The sequence below is a fragment of the Drosophila arizonae genome, chromosome 4 (assembly GCF_054131065.1).
Source record: "Drosophila arizonae isolate 15081-1271.41 chromosome 4, UAZ_ARI_1.0, whole genome shotgun sequence".
NCBI lineage: Eukaryota > Metazoa > Arthropoda > Insecta > Diptera > Drosophilidae > Drosophila > Drosophila arizonae.
This window is the reverse complement of record NC_142924.1, coordinates 27257957-27283061: the sequence shown is the minus strand read 5'-3', so window position 1 is coordinate 27283061 and position 25105 is coordinate 27257957. Positions and strand designations below refer to the sequence as shown.

At 35.9% G+C, this 25105-nt stretch overlaps 1 protein-coding gene across 15 annotated transcripts in view; it reads left to right on the top strand.

Moving 5' to 3' along the window:
* Positions 1–222: 222 nt before the first annotated feature.
* sff (BRSK family serine/threonine-protein kinase sugar-free frosting) overlaps positions 223–25105 on the top strand; it is a 58394-nt gene continuing 33511 nt past the window's right edge. Inside the window, exons 1-7 of one of the 15 annotated variants that reach the window (XM_089468820.1) lie at positions 238–396; positions 1352–1471; positions 9065–9195; positions 9262–9356; positions 14260–14486; positions 14551–14701; positions 24085–24300. In XM_089468820.1, the coding sequence (XP_089324946.1) occupies positions 9108–9195; positions 9262–9356; positions 14260–14486; positions 14551–14701; positions 24085–24300 (777 nt within the window). In that variant the 5' untranslated portion in view covers positions 238–396; positions 1352–1471; positions 9065–9107. Of the gene's footprint in view, positions 397–474; positions 579–1351; positions 1472–4144; positions 5759–8993; positions 9196–9261; positions 9357–14233; positions 14487–14550; positions 14702–24084; positions 24301–25105 lie in introns of those variants that run through there. The other 14 variants (XM_089468821.1, XM_089468823.1, XM_089468813.1 and 11 more) reach the window with 14 other exon arrangements.

Genomic DNA, 25105 nt, shown 5'->3' with positions numbered 1-25105 from the left:
GCAGTCTCGACTGGAGCTTTCTTACTTGTTTCTTTATTGGATTAACGCATGCGTAGTAAAACTAGTCACAGATTGATTCAAATATATGTGCACCCTGTAAACAACCCTCAATTTTTTATAAACGGTAAGACAAGAAATACAACCACTACTTTAATACGTATATACATACGAAGAGAAGACAGCTTTAGTGTCTTCTCTTCTACTTACATGACTCCATGTTTTCTCTCTTTCTGTTTTTCAAATACAACTTTAAGGCATTATTGTTACAAATATTTAAAAGTGTCTTTTTCACAATGAACGCTGACCGTCCTCTCAGTTAGATAGTCGACGTAGTTTGGCTCAGCCGTATGTGTGTTTCAATTAAGAAATGGACGGTAAACAGGAAGAAGTATAACGGTAACGTTATATATATATATATATATATATATATATATATATTCCCCTCTTTAAATGACAGTTCATTGTGTTTTTGCATGTTAGTGCGTTTATGTGATAGAAAATTTGTAAAAATAGAAAAAAAATTTGCGCTAAATGTAACGGGAATACAAACAAAATCATAAGGATTACATAATAACGTTGCAAGTATCACAAGTGAAATAATAAAATGAATATAATATCCAATATTTCCCCGACTTTAACTAAATAAATAATTTATTTTGCTGTAGATGTATACTACAGAGTAAAGGTTTCGAAAATGATTTTTTGGTAGCAAAAGTTATTAAAATTTTGCACACACACGATAGCAAAGAATTTTAATGATACTACATTAAGCATGAATGTGAGTTGTGAAGTTGTTGTTAGCCAATGTTTATAGCAAGCACTCTTTGTAATCTAAAACCCTGAACCCGTTGAAAATGGGAAATCAGGGTATAAGGTTTTTGTTAAAAGTATGTAACAGGCAAAAGGAGGCTTGGCATAAAGTATATATATTCTTGATCAGGGCGACATGCTGAGTCGATGTAGCTCTGTCCGTCCGCCCGTCTGTCCGTATGTTTAAACGCGTCGATCTCAGAAGATATAAGAGCTAGAGACTTAATATTTTTTCCTTGGTCCGTGTTTACCACGTACATATCAAGATTTGCTTAAAAAATCGATAACTGGCCTCGTTATTTTGTTATCGATTAAAAACATGATCGAAAACCAGTTATAAATTTATATGTGCTACACCTTCAAAGCTAGAGTCGCCAAATTTTAAATATAGATTCATATGTACTTTATGGAATTTCGATGTTTGTCAAAATATACACTCCACCCCTATTGTTCAGGCACGAACATAAGGATTGCAAGCATGATCATTTCGTCAAGAATACTAACAATTATTAAATTTGTATTTGTCCTGTATATTGTTAAGAAATCCACAGATAGCAGCTCTGGACATTACACATTTTGGCCCCCCGCAGAATGTTCACGCATGAACATATGAATATACGAAGATCGTATACATGCCTCCGACGCACTCTACGACTAGCAGGTAGTGCGCTGGGAAAAGATAAAACTCACATGTACAGACTCTATAAATACACAAATGGACACCAACCCTTGCAACCCCAGAGTCAGATATGTAATAGACGAACGCTGAGCCTTACAACCTCAGCGATACGATAAGAATATGTAATAGACCAATGCTGAGCCTTACACACTCAGCAATAGACGCACTAGATTTAAGGGTTGAAATTATGCATGACTCAGGGTATATAAACCCAGGCTCAGAAGAATAAAGATCAATACGCAACTAAACACCATCATAGTCAAGTGTATTCGTTCACCTATATTCACCCCCTTACCCACATATTTGTAAAGGGCGTATTTCAAATAGTAGAGACTTGTGCTTTGGCATACATTACATTACATACATGCATGTCTATGTAATCATAATCTGAAAGTTTCATTAAGATCGTCCATCGACACGAGAAGTTATTGAACAATTAATTTCCCATAGTAAGCCACCATTGCAGCCAATACGTGTTTTTGTGTGCGTGCATATGTCTGTGTGTGTGCATGTGCGAATTATTATTATTGAAATATCAGTTACTCGAATGGCTCACGGGATCTCGCAGTTGGGCGGCCTCGACCAGAGCTTTCTTACTTGTTTCTATTATATGCTTATTGATTTTCAATAGTTGCGGTGCGCAATATGATATGTATCCAAAATCTAGGACCATGGAAAACTTTTAATTATCGTCTATCTTTCAACTTTTTATTTGTTTACTACATCATAAATGTGATTAAAAAACTAGTGTGCCACATACAAAACGAAAGTTGTGCTTTAAAATAGTGCAGAAGCGTGGAAATCGATACTTATAGATTGTACATATTCAAGTATTGAAGAAAATCAAAAAGCTTCTGACCGCATTTTAAAGTCAACAATAAGAACAAAATCATATTTGTTTTGTATATATTTTTGTAACTACACAATTGCAAACTAAATTTTTCATTGTGCATCAACAGAAAGTTAATTTGTTAGCTTTCGAGTTTCAAAGGAAATATACAGTTTGGCAAGAAAGTGTTAACACATAGGGACAAAATTTAAATTTTTTACTTTGAAGCGAAATAAAAGCATTAAGAATATGCATATTCAATTTTTTTTAAATGAAAATAGGTAAATTAGACTATAAACTATATTAGTAAGTAAAAAAATTACAATATGTTTCCATTAACAAAAGAAAATAACAAAAAACAAAAGAAGTAACAAAAATCAGCTGACAAGAAAGTGTTTACACAACTAAAACAATTAATTCATTATAGTGTTTTAACTACTTTTTAGTTAAAACTAATCATTTTTTTGGCCACCTTTGGCATCTATGACTGCTCCCAAGCGTCTATTCATCGATTGGACCAAGTTTCTTACATATTCCACTGGGATATTTTGCCATTCCTCCAAAACATTGGTTTTCATTTCAGTTTTATTCTTTGGATGCCTCTTAGCGGGTAAAACTGCCACAGAGATTGGCCAAATGTTTTTGATTTCTTGGAAAACGGTATATAATATACTAAGCCGAGCAAAAAAAAGAGGATAGGCTTGAGTTAGAGGTTAAAGGTTAAAATTAAAGGACGGCCTCTTCTATTATCACCCAGGGTAGAGCGAATTACGCTCAGAAAAATGGACGAGAAACCAACTATTTTGATCAGGATGCTTGCCAGTGACCTGAAGGAGGAGTGTAGCATAACCATTTCCCGGGAAAGTGTCAGAAGAGCACTAAAAAGTAACGATCTGTCGTCCCGACTAGCCCGAAAAAAAAACACTGATGTCGGCAGATCACGCTCAAAAGCGTCTAATGTTTGCTAAAATGCACGAAAATCTGCCAGATTCATATCGGGATGATGTAATATTTTGCGATGAATCCAAAAAGATGGTATATTATAACAATGGTCCAACTAGAAAGTGGCGCAAGCCCCTAAAAGCCCTCGAGAAGAAAAATATAATACCGACTGTTGATTTTGGAAAGCGTTCGGTCTGGGGGTGCATCTCAAGCAAAGCAGTTGGATATCTCTGTTTCATTGAGAACACCATGGATGTTGGACAGTATTTTCACATTTTGCGCACACATTTAGTAACCAGAGCCAACAAATTTGGATTCTTTGTCAATGGCAAACCAACTTTTAGGTTTTATCAAGACAAAGATTCAAATATAAGGCGCATATTGTGAGGTGCTGGCTTCTTTATAACTGGAAAAATGTGATGGATACGCAAGCTAAAGGCCCGGACTTAAGCCTCATTGAGAATTTGTGGGCTTATCTGAAGAAGAGGACCGCAAAGAGGTAACCAAAGAATAAAACTGAGCGAAAAACCAATGTTTTGGAGGAATGGCAAAATATCCCAGTGGAATATGTAAGAAACTTGGTCCAATCGATGAATAGACGCTTGGGAGCAGTCATAGATGCCAAAAGTGGCCAAAAAAATGATTAGTTTTAACTAAAAAGTAGTTAAAACACTATAATGAATTAATTGTTTTAGTTGTGTGTTTACACACAGCTGATTTTTGTTACTTCTTTTGTTTTTTGTTATTTTCTTTTGTTAATGGAAACATATTGTAATTTCTTTTACTTACTAATATAGTTTATAGTCTAATTTACCTATTTTCATTTAAAAAAAATTGAATATGCATATTCTTAATGCTTTTATTTCGCTTCAAAGTAAAAAATTAAAATTTTTTCCCTATGTGTAAACACTTTCTTGCCAAACTGTATGATTCTGAGCAAGTACTATAATTTTTGAACTTACTGAAGTGAAGCGCGTATATTGATTTTATTTTTGCTGTCAATCCATCCGTCTGACCGACCGTCTGTATGAACGCAATTTTGTTCAACTCTATACGCTTGGTTTAAAATTTGAATTATATTCTCGTCTATACCGTTGAATTATAAAGTCTTAAATTTTAGGGGAGTGGAAATGCATTTTCCGGTATTAAATACATTAGTTGAAGAGCTAGAAATCTGCAATTTGAAATGTACACGTTGATCACCTAAGATAAAAAAGATAGGGCATCTATATCTATGTCCGTTAGGGGTGTGGCAAAACTGAATCTTCTGTTTTAGAGCTAGAAAGTTAATTCTACCTTTTTTTTTTTCGTCAGGTTATAATGGTTTTGTTAAATGTATGTAAAGGACAGGAGGAGGCGGTGCAGACCCCATATATATATTCTTCATCAGGGCGACGAACTGAGACGAATTATCCATGTCCGTCTGTCTGTATGTTTGAACGCGTCGATCTAAGGTGTGGCGGATATATCTATTAGGGGCGTAGCAAAAGGGGTAATACTTAATTTGCTATAAAGCTACATAGCAAAAATTTCGTAAATAAGTTATTTTTTTTGAAAAATCTATGAAAAAACTATAGATGGTAAATAGGATATAAATATCAAGCTTCTTTTCAAATTTAGCTTTATTGATGTTAGAGAACTGAATCTACGCCTATGTATTGGGAAAAGGGATCATTTTCGACTAGAGTTTTTTACTTCTCGAGTTTTTAGATGTATTCTATAAGATACTTCTTTTTGGTTTGTCACGACTCTAATGAGCAAATATATCCATTATATCTTTTTGATATTGAGTAGTACTTCCACTAACAGCTAGGTAAAGCATATTGACCAATTCGTTACAAGGAAAAAACTCGATCTGCGGGCCTATAATATGGACCTAGAATAAAAATTTAATTTTGTGAAAATGTTTGATACAGGTTTTAAGCCATGACACTAATTTACTGTGTAGGTGGAATGGACACGGACAGCAAGGAGGACATTGCACAAACCCATATACTCATTTTGCTTTCGTTAATAAGTATACGAATTTTAAATTCTGGAGATATGCTTTAGCTAGTACACGAATGCAAATATTTGTTTCATTTTTCTACTTTTTGATTCTATCCAACTTAGCTTGGACTTTATTGTTGCTAAATACAGTATTCCAGGACAAAACAGTTTACCGGCAGTCGAACAAATGTCATTAAAAACATAAAAAACAACCCCAAATAAACTCTGTCACACAACCACCATTCATATGTAGTGTGCGTCAAACTCTGCGCTCTTGCGCGTCTGTGACTCTCTTTTTTTCTGGGTTTCCTCGTTTTCGCTGTTTTATCCTTGAGTCTGCGTGGATTGAGTAATCTCTTAAACTGAAACACGGGGCTGTCAACACTTTACTGCTAGCGTCTATTTAGGTTTTTTTTTTTCATTTCTTACGTTCAGTCATAGTATCCTTGTACATTTTTATACTTTTAAAGAGGTTCTAATATTTTTCCAAAGTATAGAATTTACCTAATGTATGAATTTACTTTTCTGTATGTGTAGGAATTAGAGCGTGGGCAGATAATTATAAATATTAGAGAAACTTCATTTATACAAATGATGGTTGTAATCAACATATACATATACAAATAGCTTTTAGGCAAATTATAGAGTCAGAAAACGGATACGCCTATATTCTACTCTTATAGCACTAAAGCCGTTTTTAACCGTATTCGATCTAAACTTACGGAAAATTTTTATAAATACGACATACAAAAATAGTTAAGAGCAGTGAAGTCGGTATATATTGTTTTTGTGCAAATTAATGGAGGACGTCACAAATATTAATGACTTCCAATTTTAAGTGTAAAACTGAAGACAAATATCGGCCATATCTTATTGATTTTGGGTTGTCAAACTGGGTATATAAAGTGTGCGAAATATGTTACTGTTAAGTTACAAACACTTAAAGCATTATATTTTCCAGAAAAACAAAATTTTTCCGATATCCCTTTCATTGTTAAAGTACCAAAAAGTACCGCAAGGTCTTCCAGTTGTGTTTATTGTTAGGAGCTGAGGTTGACTTTCAGAACGAAAAAATTACATTGCTTACATTTGCGGTTTGATAACCACGTGCTATTAACCACGAAATATTAACAAAAGAATTGGTTTTAAACTATTAAAACAAATATAAATAAATGAGTTTTAAATAAATTTATACCATTGATTAACAAACGGGAGAAGAGAAGAATAAAAAATCTAGCGGTTAAAACAAATATCAGTGCATCTCAGATACGTTGTGTTTTGTGAGCTCAGAACATGTTTCATATGAAAATAAATATCTCTTGAAACAAGAGCTATTACCAAGGCATAAAGCTACTCGATTACAGTTTGCCAACAAATACAAAGTTCATAATTACATATCCTGATGGCTACCGATGTTATTATCGAAATGTGCGAGCCCCACAAAAAGTCAATTTTCATGGATGGTCTTTAATGATACGGCCTGCGTTCGGCTATAATGGAAAGACTTCAAAATGTTTTATAACGCATAGAATGAATGCACATAATTATGTTGAACTGTTAGAAAATGTTTTAGTACCATTTGGAGAGGGTTATTACGGTGACAATCGGATTTTCCTGCAGGAATTATTTCAGACTCAGGACTTAATTTTTTAGAGTGACCAGCACGCAGCCTGTACTTAAATGCAATATATAATCTCTTAGGAATCTTAACTCAACGGGTTTATGCCAACGGGAAGCAATTTGCAAACATTATTGAATTAAACAAGCAAGAAAGCTCTAGTCGAGACTGCTCGACTACGAGATCCCCTGAATCCTTCGAGCAACTGATATTTCAATAATTATTCACACATGCACACACACGGGCATACGCACGCACGCATTTAACACGCATTGGCTGAAGAGCACCATGGGGAATTTTCCGTTTTTCGGGTATTTAGTCTTGTTTCGAAGTACGAAAATTTATAATTTTTTTATGTTAACATATTAATAAAACTCCAAATTTTAAGGTGCTGAACTTAAAATGTTCAATAACAGCCTACTGTTAAGACTAACAGCTGCTAAAATCAGATGTTATCTTCGAAAAGAACGTGCCTTGAGATTGCAATTTTTGGTAGCCGATTTTCAAATTGTCATTATTCAAAGGCCAGACATAATTTTTGTGAAATTTAAAAAGGATATGGATTATTAGGGTTTCTACTATGCGTTGATTTAAATAACATTTGATGTTTGAACTTGTTCTATTAATATTTTGTAAAATTAGCAAACGTTTTCAAATGCCACTTCTCTTAAATAAAATTTAACTTTGCGAAGACATATAAAACAGCCATAAGGGCGCATACATACAGCCATAATTGTATGTCGTAGAGCCATTAATTTTGATGTTAATGCATTTGTCTCCAGGTGGCACACAAGCGGTGCAAATCAATTTTAGCAGCTGACTAAGAGCTGAGCTGTATGATGTTTGGCTCAATAAAAAAGAGCAACTACAACCAAGAAACATTAATATTGTTTTTTTTTTTTTTTAAGGCGAAACTAAATAGGACTAATATTGATTCAACTTATTAATCATATTTAAAAAAAAAAAAAAAAAAAAAAAAAAAACGCTTTTTTGCCTAAATATAAATGCCAAATGGAAGAAATGCAGCAGGAACCAAAACTAGCTGACAACTATTACAGCAAATTTTTATAAAATAATTGTTCAGTCGAGGCAGATTATAGAAATTCTATTCTTCCTGTAGGCATTTTTGGCAAAGAAGCGTCTGATTTGCTGTAAATCAGACAGATTTCATCACGCATGGAAGCATATCAGAATCCATAATTTCGCTGATGTTTGTAACAGAGCAATGGATACCTCTGATCAGACTATTTCTTCGGCAAATCTTTAGAAAAGCATAATGGTAGCTGTCTAATGAAATTGTACATCTTTTATTATGTAAAGTTGAAGGCACAATTAAATCAATTGAGGTACCCGAAGTTTTTTTTTCTGGCAGATCTGGATCTTTTCTTGTGAATGGACTATCTTCATGAAACTTTCAGATTATGATTATAACATGTATGCATGCATTTGCTAAAGCACATGTCTCTAGTATTTGAAATACGTCTTTTACAAATATGTGGGTGTTGGTAATTTTTAACATCCAAATGCTCCAAATAATTTAATGCCAACACGTCTAATGAAATTGTTAATCATCAAGGGGAGCTCTATGTAAAGTAATGTGCAGTTCAATCCAAATTCTATTAATCTATTTTGATTTTTTAATGTATTAAGATACAAAGTATGAAGTTTTAGAACACGCAAAGCAAAGTACATAAAGATGACGGGTTCGGTGAGTGAGGGCGTTTCAAGTAAAATACATAAATGCCCAAATTAGCAGTTTCTGCTGCGGCTTAAGGGCGTAAACAATATTTTTGCGTCTTGGCCTCTCTTTAGATTTTCTAGTTTCTAGCTTTACAAATTTAGGATATAATAATTTTTCCCATTGATGGAAAAAAAAACTGTATATATGTACATATATCTCCGAAATTGCAGAAGTTGGAGATTGGATATAAAGTTTGCTTGAAATATTGGGCGATAAGTTAATATTAGTAACATTATAATACAAGGAAGAATAAAGAAGAGAAGAACATATTACAAATCATATATATTGATTACAATTTTTATTTTTTACGACCCACATATATATATATATATATATATATATATATATATATATATATATATATATATGCATTACAACACTAAAGCTCAAAACTGCATTTAAGAAAATAGACGCAGGAGTTTGAATGGCAAGACGTCGCCTTACAATTATTTTTAGACGCAGATAGCAGCTCACAATCAGAAACTAGCTAAGGTACAAAATGCAAAAGGAAAACAATATGTCGACAGAGAACTGTCAGTTTGTCGGTCCATATCGCTTGGAGAAGACACTTGGTAAGGGTCAAACAGGTAAGTAACTGCAAAAAAATATTTTTGGCATATAGTAAAGCATTACTTTTACTATAATTTTTATAGGTCTGGTAAAATTGGGCGTACATTGTGTGATTGGGAAAAAAGTAGCAATTAAAATAATAAATCGTGAAAAACTTAGTGAATCAGTACTTATGAAGGTAAGTAGATCAGCCCACACCACCTTGATAAAAGCTATCAGATATATTTACTGATTACATCATGGACCCATTGAAAATGGGATTTTATGGCATTATGTGTTATGCATTTGTTTCCGTCTATGTTCCCTAATATACGCAAAGCCCACTATAAATGGGATATAACGGTAAAATTCTTGTTAAACTTAATGTTTCAGACAGAAATATCCTATAAAGTATATATGTCTTCACCATCTTCTCGAATATATGTTTCTCCATCCGTCCGTATGAATTAATCCCTATATAGCACGCGACGATCAAGTTTCAGAGATTAATAATAATTTCCCACTAATATTATTAAATTCTTTTCAAAAACAAGTAAGAAAGCTCTAGTCGAGACTGCCCGACTACGAGATCCCCTGAACCCTTTCAGCAATAGCTGTTCCAATCATTTTTCGCGTCTTTCTGCTTATACAAGACACACACACGCACACACACGCATACACACACAAGCATACACACACATCATACACAAACACATATACACACACATCATAAACACACACAAACACGCACACACACAGAGATACGCACGCATGCATAAACATGCATAAATTGGCAGCAGTGGTGGCTTACTATAGGAACTTAATTGTTCAATAACTTCTCTTGTGGATGTAGCTTCTTCATGAATCTTTTAGATTATGATTATATTATGGATATGTATGTATTTGCCAAAGCACAATCCTCTAGTATTTGAAATACGCCTTTTACAAATGTGAGGGTGAAGGGGTGAATTAGGGGGGGGGGGGTAAATTTTGACAAAAATCGAAATTGTATAAATTGCATATAAGTATACATAAAAATTTGGAGACTCTAGCTTTAAAGATGTAGGAGATATACATTTATTACTGGTTTTCGATTATGTGTTTAATCGATAACAAAATAACGGGGCAATTTATCGATATTTAAAGCAAAACTCGATATGCGCGTGCTATACACGGACCTAGGAAAAACATTTCAATTCTCTAGCTCTTATATCTAAGAAGTTCGACGCGTTCAAGCATACGGACAGACGGACAGAGCTAAATCGACTCAGCTCGTCGCCCTGATCAAGAATATATATACTTCATGGGGTCTGCCACGCCTCCTTCTGCCTGTTACATACATTAAACAAAACCATTATACCCTGATTTCCTATTGAAAATGGGTTCAGGGTATAAAAACAAGTAAGAAAACTGTAGTCGAAACTGCTCGACTACAAGATCCCCTGAACCCTTCGAGCAATAGCTATTTCAATCATTTTTCGCTTCTTGCTGCTTACACAAGACACACGCACACACACACACAAACACACACACACACACAAACACACACAAACACACACACAAACACATACACACAAGCACCCACGCATAAACACGCATGGGCTGCAGTGTGCACTTACTATGAGAACTTAATTGTTTAATAACTTATTTGTGGACATACGATCTTCATGAAACTTTCAGATTATGATTACAACATGGAAAATGCATTTTTCGATATGCCAGAAATCATATTAACTAGAAAGCTGATATTTGGAATATGAATCCGCATCGACCACCCAAGATCACGAGCTATGGTGGATATATCTACGCCCATTAGGGCGTGGCAAATCGGATAAAACTATATCTCCAAGAGTTTTACTGCTAGAGCGCTGAAATTTTGCACGTCAGCTAATGTTATGATTCTATAAATTTAAAAAAAATTTAAAAATTAAATTTAAAAATTATAAGTCTACGCCCATCAGGGGCGTGGCAACTCGTATCTGAAGATAAAAAAAAATTTTGTATATATACTCGGGCTGATTACCCAAGACCAAAATGCTTTGTCGAATATATGTCCTCCCACAGGGGGCGTGGCAAACCGCAAAAGTTTATTCTCCTTAAGTATAATAACTAGAAGCTTCAAATTTAGATAGTTAAGTTGCCAGTAACCTCCTCTATCGATGACCCAAAAATAATTTTTACGTCTCTTTAGGGGCGTGGCATATCGAAAAATACCCTGTAATTTTCACTTTTTTTTAGGGTAAGCATTCAAACTTTGCAGTTAGGGTACCGTTATCTCGTTCTAAGAACTGACCAAAAATAAGGGATCTACGCCCAGTAGGTGCGTGGCAAATCGGGAAAAACTTTATTTCCTACAGTATTAGATCGAAACTTAGCTACTAAATTTCTAATGGGGTGTGAATGAGTATTCCGCAGTCGGTAACGCCCGACTGCAACGTTTTTACTTGTTTTTTGACTGTAAACTTAATTTTAATCTTCATATCTCTACCATCATACATGAAGCCAAGTGAAGCCATGAAGTGTGCTTGGCTTTATTTAACGTTGGTTGGAATTTAATGATCCTTTTATTACCAAGCAATTATTTAATTCGCTTGTGCGTCCTATCTTAGAGTATTGCTCTGTTGTATGGTCTCCACAGCATAAACTGTATCAGGATCGTATCGAATCGGTTCAAAAACAGTTTCTTCTCTTTGCCTTAAGAGACCTTAGATGGGACAGTAATGTACGATTACCGTCTTATCATAGTAGGCTCCAGCTTGTTGATCTTCCATCGCTAACCAATCGCAGAACAATTTTAGGAATTGTTTTTCTCCATAAATTGATTAGTGGTGATATTGATTTGTCCTCTTTGTTGGGTCGTCTAAATTTTTCGGTTCCGTCCCGAGCAACTAGACATTATCTTCCGCTTCATTTACCTGTGTGTACTAGGGATTATTCTTTGCACAGTGCGCTTCATGTTCTTTGTGTTGATTTTAATAAATATTATCACGTTTTTTCCTTAGAGCTCTCTCTTTCTAAAATAAAAAGTTTACTTCTAGCTTATCTTAGGGAAATCATTCACAATGCCCAGGCATAATTATTGGTATACATTTTCGTTGCCAATGTTTGTGTAGTGATTTCTAAATTCTATCCTATACTCTATTTTGGCTCTTCCCCTATTCTTTTCTTTTTATTTATTTCTTATTCTTTGTGTTAACTTTTCTTGCAACTTGTTTTAATACCTTCCTTTTTCTTTTTATACCCTGAACCCATTTTCAATGGGAAATCAGGGTATAATGGTTTTGTTGAAATGTATGTAACAGGGAGAAGGAGGCGTGGCAGACCCCACAAAGTATATATATTCTTGATCAGGGTGACGAGCTGAGTTGATTTGGCCCTGTCCGTCTGTCTGTCCGTCTGTCCGTATGTATGAACGCGTCGATTTCCGAAGATATAAGAGCTAGAGACTTCCGTAATTACAGCGCGCATATCAAGTTTATCATTAAAATTCGATAACTCATCCCGATCTTTTTTTATCGATAAAAAACCTTATCGAAAACCAGTTATAAAATTATATCTTCTACACCTTTATTGCTAGAGTCTCCAAATTTTTAATGTATGCTTACATACAATTCATACAATTTCGGTTTTTGTTAAAACTTACCCCCCACCCTTAAATTCACCCCCTCACCCTCACTTTTGTAAAAAGCGTATTTCAAATACTAGAGACTTGTGCTTTGGCAATTACATACATATCCATGTTATAATCATAATCTGAAAGTTTCATGAAGATCGTATGTCCATAAAAAAAGTTATTAAACAATTAAGTTCTCATAGTAAGCGCACACTGCAGCCCATGCGTGTTTATGCGTGGGTGTTTGTGTGTGTATGTGTTTGTGTATGTGTGTGTATGTGTTTGTGTATGTGTGTGCGTACGTGCCTGTGTGTGTGTGTGTGCGTGTTTCTTGTGTAAGCTGAAAGACGCGAAAATTATTGAAATATCTATTGCTCCAAGGGTTCAGGGGATCTCGTAGTCGAGCAGTCTCGACTAGAGCTTTCTTACTTGTTCTATACTAAATTCTTTTTATTTTATTTTTTCCTTTTTTCATTAATTTTTATTTTCTTGTTTGATGACCTAAATGCATTTCAACTTTGGTGTGTGGCAAACCAGCTGGACTTAAATTGCTCAAAGTGTATGACAATGACCTTCAGTCGTACCGTTCCTTTAATTGTTGATTACAAAATTAGATATATTATTTCCTTACAACGCATCTTTACAGTCAAAGATCTTGGTGTGTTTTTTTTGACTGTAAACTCAACTTTAATCTTCATATTTCTACCATGTGCTTGGCTTTATTAAACGTTGGTCTAAGGAATTTAAAAATCCTTTTACTACCAAGCGCTTATTAACTTCGCTTGTGCGTCCTATCTTACAGTATTGCTCTGTTGTATGGTCTCCGCAGCATAAACTGTATCAAGATCGTATCGAATCGGTCCAAAAACAGTTTCTTCTTTTTGCCTTAAGGGATCTTAGCTGGGACAGTAATTTACGCTTATGGATCTTCCATCGTTAATCAATCGCAGGCCAATTTTAGGAATTGTTTTTTTTTTTTTTACATAAACTGATTGGCGGCTATATTGATTCGTCCTCTTTGTTGATGCGTCTTAATTTTCCGGTTCCGTCCCGAATAACTAGATACTATCGTCCGCTTCATTTACTTGTGTGCACTACGGATTATTCTCTGCATAGTGCGTTTCATGTATTATGTGTCAATTTTCATAGATATTATCTCGTATTTTCCTTAGAGCTCTCTCTTGCTAAAATAAATGCCCAGGCATAAGCACTGGCAAACATTTCATTTCATAATTTCAATAGTATTACTGACCACATTTGGCTGTGAATTGGGGCATGGTCGGACTGGCAAATAAAATACCCCCATTGGGTTGGTGATATTATTGTTCCAATTTGCTGTACTTTCTGTAGGCTATTTTAATTTTAGTTGACTCCAATTCAATATTCGTTTTAAATAGATAAACAAATTAATTTACTTTAAATACTTAAGTTTATAAACTGTTGTTTGCTTTTCTATTACATAGTACAATTATCATCGTCTTTATTAAAGGTTGAACGTGAAATTGCCATTATGAAATTAATCGACCATCCGCACGTTCTTGGCTTAAGCGATGTGTACGAAAATAAGAAATATTTATACCTGATACTGGAGCATGTTTCTGGTGGCGAACTTTTCGATTATCTAGTTAAAAAGGGACGACTAACACCAAAGGAGGCGCGAAAGTTTTTTAGGCAAATTATATCGGCACTGGACTTCTGCCACTCACATTCGATATGGTAACTTACTTAATAACAAATTAATATATTTTTCAGTTTTTCTTATATATACCCAAACTTGCAGCCATCGCGACTTAAAGCCCGAGAATCTGTTGCTGGATGAGAAGAACAATATTAAAATAGCAGATTTTGGCATGGCTTCTCTTCAACCAGCCGGCAGCATGTTGGAAACATCTTGCGGGTCTCCACACTACGCTTGCCCTGAAGTTATACGCGTAAGTTTGCTTACACAAGAGACAAAACACGCACCAAGGACAGATTAACAAAAAGACAGGCATATTGCAAGATGGCAATTTTTATTGAAATGAAACATTTCCATAGGTACACGAACAGCAAATACAGGTGCAGTATCTGGTGATAGTCATAGTAATTTGTCCTCTTTGTTGATGCGTCTTAATTTTTCGGTTCCGTCCCGAACAACTTGAGACTATCGTCCGCTTAATTTATCTACGTGCTCTACGGACGGTTCATGTTTTAGGTGCTATTATAACCTGAACCAATTGAAAATGGGAAATCAGGGTATAAAGGTTTTGTTAAATGTATGTAACAGCTGAGTCGATTTAGCTCTGTCCGGACAGACGGACGGACTGTCCGAAAAACATCGATCGGGATTCGAACCGCGACTTCTCGATCGAGCGTCATGCAGCTAACACACTAGGCCACCTCACTCCTGCTAGTGGCGCTGGCAAAACTCAAATAGATTCACTGCTGCAGCGCCATCTACCAAAACTAAACGAAACTAGCTGCTGATGTGATTCTAAGAATCTGCTATAATAACCAAACTATTAAAAACGCACATAAAGTATAGTTAAAATTTCAATTTCGGTGTATTTAAAAATATAAATTAAATAGAAAACTCATTTATGAAAATGTAAAAATATTTTGAAACAATTAAAAAAAATTTTAATAAGTTGCTTCGATCGGGATTCGAACCGCGACTTCTCGATCGAGCGTCGTGCAGCTAACACACTAGGCCACCCCACTCCTGCTAGTGGCGCTGGCAAAACTCAAATAGATTCACTGCTGCTGCGCCATCTACCAAAACTAAATGAAACTAACAGCTGATGTGATTCAACGAATGTTTTTGTTGTAGCTGCTGCACGTGCGTTTGTTAATTGGCCAAATATTTGATTTTTTTTATTAATTTCTGACTGAACGGAATTTAATGAAACTTTCAGCATATGATCTACATATTATATTGAATATTTGAGAAATTAAAAAAAAAGAAAAATCATTCACAATTAGCTATAGTGGCATCTGATTTGAACTTGAATGTTTTTACTCGATAAAAACATAACGGGATGATTTATCGAATTTTAAAAGCAAACTCGACGTCCGCGCTGTATAAACGGTCATTTAAAAAAAAAATTCAAGTCTCTAGCTCTAATATCTTCGGAAATCGACGCGTTCAAACATACGGACAGACGGACAGACAGACAGACGGACAGGGCCAAATCGACTCAGCTCGTCGCCCTGATCAAGAATATATATACTTTGTGGGGTCTGCCACGCCTCCTTCTGCCTGTTACACAAATTTCAACAAAACCATTATACCCTGATTTCCCATTTTCAATGGGTTCAGGGTATAACAAGTAAGAAGGCTTCAGTCCAGACTGCTCGACTGGGAGATACCCTGAACCTTCGAAGCTGATATTCTACTCATTCTGCACTTCTTTTATGCACACATGCATACACAGCATCCACACGCACGTATAATCACGCGCTCTGCTGACTGCGTAGTAAGCAGCGACTGCGCTGCAGTGTGGGCAATATTATAAGAATTTATTTATTGAAAAATGTCTCTTGTAGACATACAATCTTAATGAAACTTTCAGAGCGTAATCATATGGTTAAAATTCCAAAGCACAAGTCCCTAGTACTTAAAAAGCGTTTTTTTTACAAAAACCTGTAAATTACAACATCTTTGTATCCATTAACTTTATATACAACGCAAATTTGAAGTTTCCAGGTCTAAAAGTGTTCAAATCAGGCTGAAAAAACAATTTCGACTTTTCGATTATTCTCGATAAAAAAGTTATCGGATGAGTTATCGAAAAAAATATGATAAACTTGTACTGCCTATGGTATACACGAGTATGCATGCCAAATTTCAGCTCTCTAGCTCTTATATCTTCTGAGATCCTTTTGCTCATACGGACGGATAGACGGACAGGGCTACATCGACTCAGCTCGTCGCCCTGATCAAGAATATATATACTTTATGCGGTCTGCGATGATTCCTTCTGCCTGTTACATACTATTCACAAAACCATTATACCCTGAGTGCTTAAACCTAGAGACTTCAGATTTACTGTGTATATACAATTGATTGATACTAATTTGTAAAAAACGCATTTCAAGTCGTAGAGATTTGTGCTTTGGAATGTACACACATTATTAATATGATTACGCTCTGAAAGTTTCATTAAGATTGTATGTCTACAAAAGAAATTATTCGCAGCCCAAGAGCAGTCGCTGCTAGCTGCGTAGTCAGCAGAGCGCGTGATTATACGTGCGTGTCGATGCATTTGTGCATAAAAGAAGTGCAGAATGAGTAGAATATCAGCTCAGAGGGCTCAGTGTATCTCCTAGTCGAGCAGTCTCGACTGGAGCCTTCTTACACGTTAGACTCATTCACGAAAATGAAATGAGTATATTGGTTTTGTGCAATGTCCGTCTTGCTGTCCGTATGAACGCAATCTATTTCGGCGCTATTGAAGCTAGAGACTTGAAATTTGGAACACATGTTCGTATATATCTCCGATTTATAAAGTGTTTAAATTTTCCCGATCCGCTCACTAGGGGCGTGGCAAATCGGAAAATGCACTTTCCGATATACCAGAAACCACGTTTGTTGAAGAGCTAGAAAGCTAAAATTTGGAATTTGGTATTTGGAAATTTGGTCTGCGTCGACCACCCAACATCACGAGCTATGGCGAATATATCTCCGCCCATTGGGGGCGTGGCAAATCGGATAAAACTGTATCTCCTAAAGTTATAAACCTAGAATGCTGAAATTTTGCACGTAAGCTGATGTTTTAATTCTGTAAAGATGGGGCGTGACTAGGGGCGTGACAAATCGGACCTGAAGGTTTAGTGATTTTTCGAATTCGGCTATATTTTGAACACTATTGATGCTAGAGACCTGAAATTTGGTATATATACGCGGGTTGACCACCCACGTCCAACAAGCTATGGTAGATATATGTCCGCCCTTAGGGGGCGTGGCAAACCGCAAAAGTTTATATCTCCTACAGATCTAGAAGCTTCAAATTTAGATAGTTTAGTTACTGGTTGCATTTAGGTTACCGGTTGCTCGTTCAAAGAACTGGAATAAGGAGTCTACGGCCACTAGGGGTGTGGCGATCCGCATTTATAGTGCCTATATTGCGGCATATATATGCGTCAGCCATCTATTTCTGTATTTGTACACATAAATAGGCTTAATAGACATGATAGCACGGAAGAAAACATTTTTATAAAATTAATAAAATATAAAAAAGCTAAAATAACAAACAAATTTGCAATTTACGACGAGTTTTCCGCGGGATTTGAACTCGCACCCAAGCCGAATAGCATGTTCATGTCAAAATATCTAAAATAAAGATCGCCGGCGCTTCACCCTACAGCGCCATCGCGTCGTTTCGATCAACAGCAGTTAAAATCAAAATCACATTATTGTTATGACGCCACATAGCAAAGAAAATCCAGTGTAGCGGCTGGAAATTCAAAAACAATGCAAAGACAAATCAATCGCAGCGAGATTCTTAGAATATGCTATAGTACGCATCATAAAAAAATGACGGCACGCTGTCAAATCAGCTGTTCGCTTTGCATAACCTACTATCACTCAATCGTGAGTACGCATTTATGTATACATACATACACACATACAAATGAGCGCGTGTATAAGGCTGGAACGCTTGATGCTATGCGTGCAGACTTACATATATACATACAAAATATAAATTTTATTAAAAACGAAATATGTATGGAAAAAAAAAAATAACATCGAAGGGTTCAGGGGCTCTCGTACTCGAGCAGTGCCGACTAGAGCTTTCATACTTGCTAATAATTGCTTTTTATCCCTTGAACCCATAGAAAATGGGAAATCAGGGTATAATGATTTTGTTAAAAGTATGTAGCTGATAGAAGGAGGCGTTGCAAACCCTCCAAAATTTTAACACTATAAATTGAGGATATACACGAGTACAGCGCGAAAAAAAATTGCGTTTAGACAGACAGACGGCAGGACAATAAGACAGACATTGCACTATGGTCCAAACTTAGTTTTTTATACCCTGAACCCATTGAAAATGGGAAATCAGGGTATAATGGTTTTGTTGAAATGTATGTAACAGGCAGAAGGAGGCGTGGCAGACCCCACAAAGTATATATATTCTTGATCAGCGTGACGAGCTGAGTTGATTTGGCCCTGTCCGTCTGTCTGTCTGTCCGTCTGTCCGTCTGTCCGTCTGTCCGTATGTTTGAACGCGTCGATTTCCGAAGATATAAGAGCTAGAGACTTCAAATTTTTTGTAAAATGTTCGTAATTACAGCGCGGATATCGAGTTTATCATTAAAATTCGATAACTCATCCCAATCTTTTTTTTATCGATAAAAAACCTTATCGAAAACCAGTTATAAAATTATATCTTCTACACCTTTATTGCTAGAGTCTCCAAATTTTTTATATATGCTTATATTTTATACAATTTCGGTTTTTGTTAAAATTTACCCCCCACCTCTAAATTCACCCCCTCACCCTCACTTTTGTAAAACGCGTATTTCAAATACTAGAGACTTGTGCTTTGGCAATTACATGCATATCCATGTTATAATCATAATCTAAAAGTTTCATGAAGATCGTACGTCCACAAAAAAAGTTATTAAGCAATTAAGTTCTCATAGTAAGCGCACACTGCAGCCCATGCGTGTTTATGCGTGGGTGCTTGTGTGTGTATGTGTTTGTGTATGTGTGTGTGTTTCTTGTGTAAGCTGAAAGACGCGAAAAATTATTGAAATAGCTAGCACTCCAAGGGTTCAGGGGATCTCGTAGTCGAGCAGTCTCGACTAGAGCTTTCTTACTTGTTATACCCTGAACCCATTGAAAATGGGAAATCAGGGTATAATGGTTTTGTTGAAATGTATGTAACAGGCAGAAGGAGGCGTGGCAGACCCCACAAAGTTTATATATTCTTGATCAGGGCGACGAGCTGAGTCGATTTGGCCCTGTCCGTCTGTCTGTCTGTCCGTCTGTCCGTCTGTCCGTCTGTCCGTCCGTCCGTCTGTCCGTCTGTCCGTATGTTTGAACGCGTCGATTTCCGAAGATATAAGAGCTAGAGACTTAAATTTTTTTTGTAAAATGTTCGTAATTACAGCGCGGATATCGAGTTTATCATTAAAAATCGATAACTCATCCCAATCTTTTTTTATCGATAAAAACCCTATCGAAAACCAGTTATAAAATTATATCTTCTACACCTTTATTGCTAGAGTTTTCAAATTTATAATGTATGCTTATATGCAATTTATACAATTTCGGTTTTTGTTAAAATTTACCCCCCACCCTTAAATTCACCCCCTCACCATCACTTTTGTAAAAAGCGTATTTCAAATACTAGAGTCTTGTGCTTTGGCAATTACATGCATATCCATGTGATAATCATAATCTGAAAGTTTCGTGAAGATCGTACGTCCACAAAAAAAGTTATTAAACAATTAAGTTCTCATAGTAAGCGCACACTGCAGCCCATGCGTGTTTATGCGTGGGTGCTTGTGTGTGTATGTGTTTGTGTATGTGTGTATGTGTTTGTGTATGTGTGTGTGTATGTAAGTGTGTGTATGCGTGTGTGTGTATGTATGCCTGTGTGTGCGTACGTGCGTGTGAAAGACGCGAAAAATTATTGAAATAGCTAACACTCCAAGGGTTCAGGGGATCTCGTAGTCGAGCAGTCTCGACTAGAGCTTTCTTACTTGTTTTTTATACCCTGAACCCATTTTCAATGGGAAATCAGGGTATAATGGTTTTGTTGAAATGTATGTAACAGGGAGAAGGAGGCGTGGCAGACCCCACAAAGTATATATATTCTTGATCAGGATGACGAGCTGAGTTGATTTGGCCCTGTCCGTCTGTCTGTCCGTCTGTCCGTCTGTCCGTCTGTCCGTATGTATGAACGCGTCGATTTCAGAAGATATAAGAGCTAGAGACTTCAAATTTTTTTTAAAATGTCCGTAATTACAGCGCGCATATCAAGTTTATCATTAAAATTCGATAACTCATCCCGATCTTTTTTTATCGATAAAAACCCTTATCGAAAACCAGTTATAAAATTATATCTTCTACACCTTTATTGCTAGAGTCTCCAAATTTTTAATGTATGCTTATATGCAATTTATACAATTTCGGTTTTTGTTAAAATTTACCCCCCACCCTGAAATTCACCCCCTCACCCTCACTTTTGTAAAAAGCGTATTTCAAATACTAGAGACTTGTGCTTTGGCAATTACATGCATATCCATGTTATAATCATAATCTAAAAGTTTCATGAAGATCGTACGTCCACAAAAAAAGTTATTAAACAATTAAGTTCTCATAGTAAGCGCTCACTGCCGCCCATGCGTGTTTATGCTTGTGTGTGTATATGAATGTAAATGTTTGTGTATGTGTGTGTATGTGTTTGTGTATGTGTGTATGTATGTGTGTGTGTGTATGCGTTTGTGTGTGTATGCGTGTGTGTGTGTATGTGTGTCTGTATGCGTGTGTGTATGCCTGTGTGTGCGTACGTGCGTGTGTGTGTGCGTGTTTCTTGTGTAAGCTGAAAGACGCGAAAAGTTATTGAAATATCTATTGCTCCAAGGGTTCAGGGGATCTCGTAGTCGAGCAGTCTCGACTAGAGCTTTCTTACTTGTGTTTTTTTTTTTTTTTGGCATAAAGTCTATTTTTCGATGTTAGTGAATGTTTTTGTCTTAAAATAAATTCATCATACATTATAAAAATGATAATAAAAATCTTTAGTAGTGAAACCATTGCTTTATGAAAGCTTTTAAAAGTGAACTATCGATCAGCTGATTATTGAATAAAAATTGGCGCAAAAATCATCTGTTGCTTTGTGTTCTGCCACACGTGTAAATTTAATCCAGAAAATTGAACTTAATTATGGAAAGTGAACTTCCAGGTATGCACTATCTAATGTAATGTTTTATTTTATGTATAGTTTGTGAATTTTAGTTTCGTGTAATGTTCAATTTATGTGTATTTTCTTAGAAAATTAACATGCGTTCTCCGTGTTTTGTGGAATATAACTAATAAGCAGAGCTTGCAAATGAGAGTTGAGCGTTTTTTCGTTTATTCTCTTCCTCGCATCATAACCAAAAAAATTGTGCAGACACGTCTCACTATGAGCGTCACTTTCTGTTTTCTTTAGCATCTGTTTCGCTCAGACGCAATGCGATGACTCATTCGTATGACGCTCTCACATGAGTGTCGCGTAAAACTAACACGATTTTCCCTCACACAAAGCCTCTCAGCAAAAAACACTTTGACTAAAAAACTCAGCAGAAAATGTTTTTGCCTTCGTGTGCATGTAAATACACGCATACATACAAAAAGAACGCAGCAATCGCGCGTGATTACCCATACAAACGCAACTTACCGTTTGCTTCATTTAACTCAAGCAAACGATCAATGTTTGACTTGAGGAACCGAAAACATAAGCAACTGTCTCCCTCAGAGCGCGAGAGAGCTAAGCCAGACGCGACAAAAACAGTTTCTGTCTGAGTTTTTTTGACTGTGTCAGTGAAAGACACTTTTTTGCAGACAACGAAAAAGTGTTAACAGTTATCATCCCCGTTCGTCCCCCTTTTCTCACAATTTGTTAATTTATAAGCACGTTCGTGTTTAGTAACAACGAACTTATTGATAAATGGCGCAGCAACAACCGGCAAATTCAATCGGTATCGGATTGGATTTACACCAATATAAATAAAAACAATATCGAATATGAGATAAAGAAAGAAATAGATTTTAAAAAAATCAGTAATGTTAATAGTTACATTCATAGATATCTACCCAAATGTAACTATATGCTTGAACGGTTCTTGTCTAAGCATACTGTATGGCTGGCGTCGAAAATATCAATTACTATTAATGAAAACTGCAAGACGCCCAACCTTATCCTATTTGCATCTATTACCAGCTTCAGCGATACCAGATAAATAATTCGAGTTTGGTTCCCCTAGGATCATGAGGCGAAAACGCTTCAGAAGCACGGAATAAAATTTACAAAAAAGACAGATTGTCACATTCACGAAAAAATAGTCGGATGTATGGCTGATATATTTTACAGAGCTATGGATTCATCGGATCCACTATTATCAAGTGTTTGCTTAAGGGAAAGAGAAAGAAAAAATACAGAAAAAAAAAACGTTTTCACAAGAGGTGCTAAATCTATTAGAGCTTCCGTGTACAGCTTCAAATGACAACGAACTGGAGGATGATTCTGATGATAATGAGGATAATAATTATTATAATATTGAATTAGATGAAGAAGAAAATGAAATATAAATAGTAACTAAATGGATCAAGAACAAAAAAAAAATTGTTTCTTTTAATTCTACAAAAAATATACTTCTTCTAGTTTGCAAGGGCGGCAAGAGTGGGCGTGGTCGCACTAATCCAAAATTTGGTGTACAAATTATTAGTGCCATAAAAATAAAATGTGCAAAGTTTGGATCTTATAAATACATTTTTCGACTTTATGCCAAAAAAAAACTTAATCTGGACCATAGTGCATTGCACAAAACCACTATACTCATTCCACTTTAGTGAGTGTGTATAAAAAGTTATTAAACAACATGTGTGAAAGCTCTAGTCGAGACTGCCCTACTACTACGAGATCCCCTGAGCCTTTCGAGCAATTGATATTTCAATAACTTTTCGCACACCCATAGGCATACGCACGCACGCATGAACACGCATCGCATGCAGTGGTGGCTTACTATGGGAACTTAATTGTTTAATAACTTTTCTTGTCTCTAGTATTTTAAATACGCCTTTTACAAATATGTGGGTGAATATAGGGGTGTAAAGTTGTAGGATATTTAATTTAAGACTATTTTTCGATAATGTTTTTTATCGATAAAAATAAGCTCGATATCCGCGCTATATATACGGAAATATAAATTTAAAGTCTAGCTCTTATATCTTCTAAAATCGAAGTTTTCATACATATGGACAGACGGACGGACAGACAGGGCTAATTCGACTCAGCTCGTCACACTGATCAAAAATATATATACTTTGTGGAGTCTGCCACGCCTTCTTTTGACTGTTACATACATTTCAAGAAAACCATTATACCCCGATTTCCCATTTTCAATGGGTTCAGAGTATAATAAACAATGATGCTCGAATAGTAAGCCCACGCTAAAATCAATACGTGTTTGTGCGTATATCTGTGAGGGAGTGCGCTTGTTTGGTAAACAAGTAATCTCAACTATAAGTTTCTTATTTGATATTATAGAAATTGTTTCTCTTTTGAGTTATAAATAATGTAACTAACATTTATTTTATTTTTCATTCCATTGCTGCAACAAGGGAGAGAAGTATGATGGACGCAAGGCGGATGTTTGGTCATGCGGTGTGATTCTGTATGCTCTGTTGGTGGGAGCATTACCCTTCGACGATGACAACTTGCGCCAGTTGCTTGAAAAAGTAAAACGAGGAGTGTTTCATATTCCGCACTTTGTTCCACCCGATTGCCAGAGTTTACTTCGTGGTATGATTGAGGTTAATCCAGATAGACGATTAACGGTAAGCTATAAGATACAAATGCAGGATATCTTATTTTGAATTTGTTCTGTTAACAGGAAGGGTTAAATACAGTTTGTCTAATTTATCTAATCATATATATATACATATATATAATTATAATTAATATTTTATTCAAATTTCAAGCGAAAAAATTTTATCGGGGTACACTTATATATTTATTAAATGCTTTACAATACATTGGTTAGTTGACTATAAAAACTTGAAATGAAATACGCATGTTGAAATTACTGATTAAGTCATAAAGGCTCATTTGACAGTCACTTTACAATTCAAACAATACAAAATTGACAAACTACTGAATCGCCAGACAATTATTATCCCATCTCATACATACATACACATATGCATGCAAATGTATGTGCTCATTCATAGGCCAATCAACGGTAAATTTTGGGCATTACAATTTTCTCAGGCAGCAAATGTTACGCAGACAGGCCACAAATGCTCACACATGTTTCCAGAGACTGCAAGTGTGTGTGTGCTTGCCCGTCGCGAAATCATATTCTGTATGCGTATCAACGCTTTTATAGCCTTCCCACGAATAACCATCGAAACGCTTACATGTTGTATGCATGAGCGTGACAAACGCTTTTATGATTTCGGTCAACCCTTCACTCAAAAGGAAAGAGCTGGGATCGTCGCGAACAATTTTCAATTTTTGAGCGCTGCTGCTATTTGAGAGGCCATAGAGAGAGAGATAGAGTGAGAGAGAGTAGGACAAATAGCGCATAGCCGTGCTTCATATAACAATGGCACCATTTCGTTTGAGCGCTGGCAGCACACT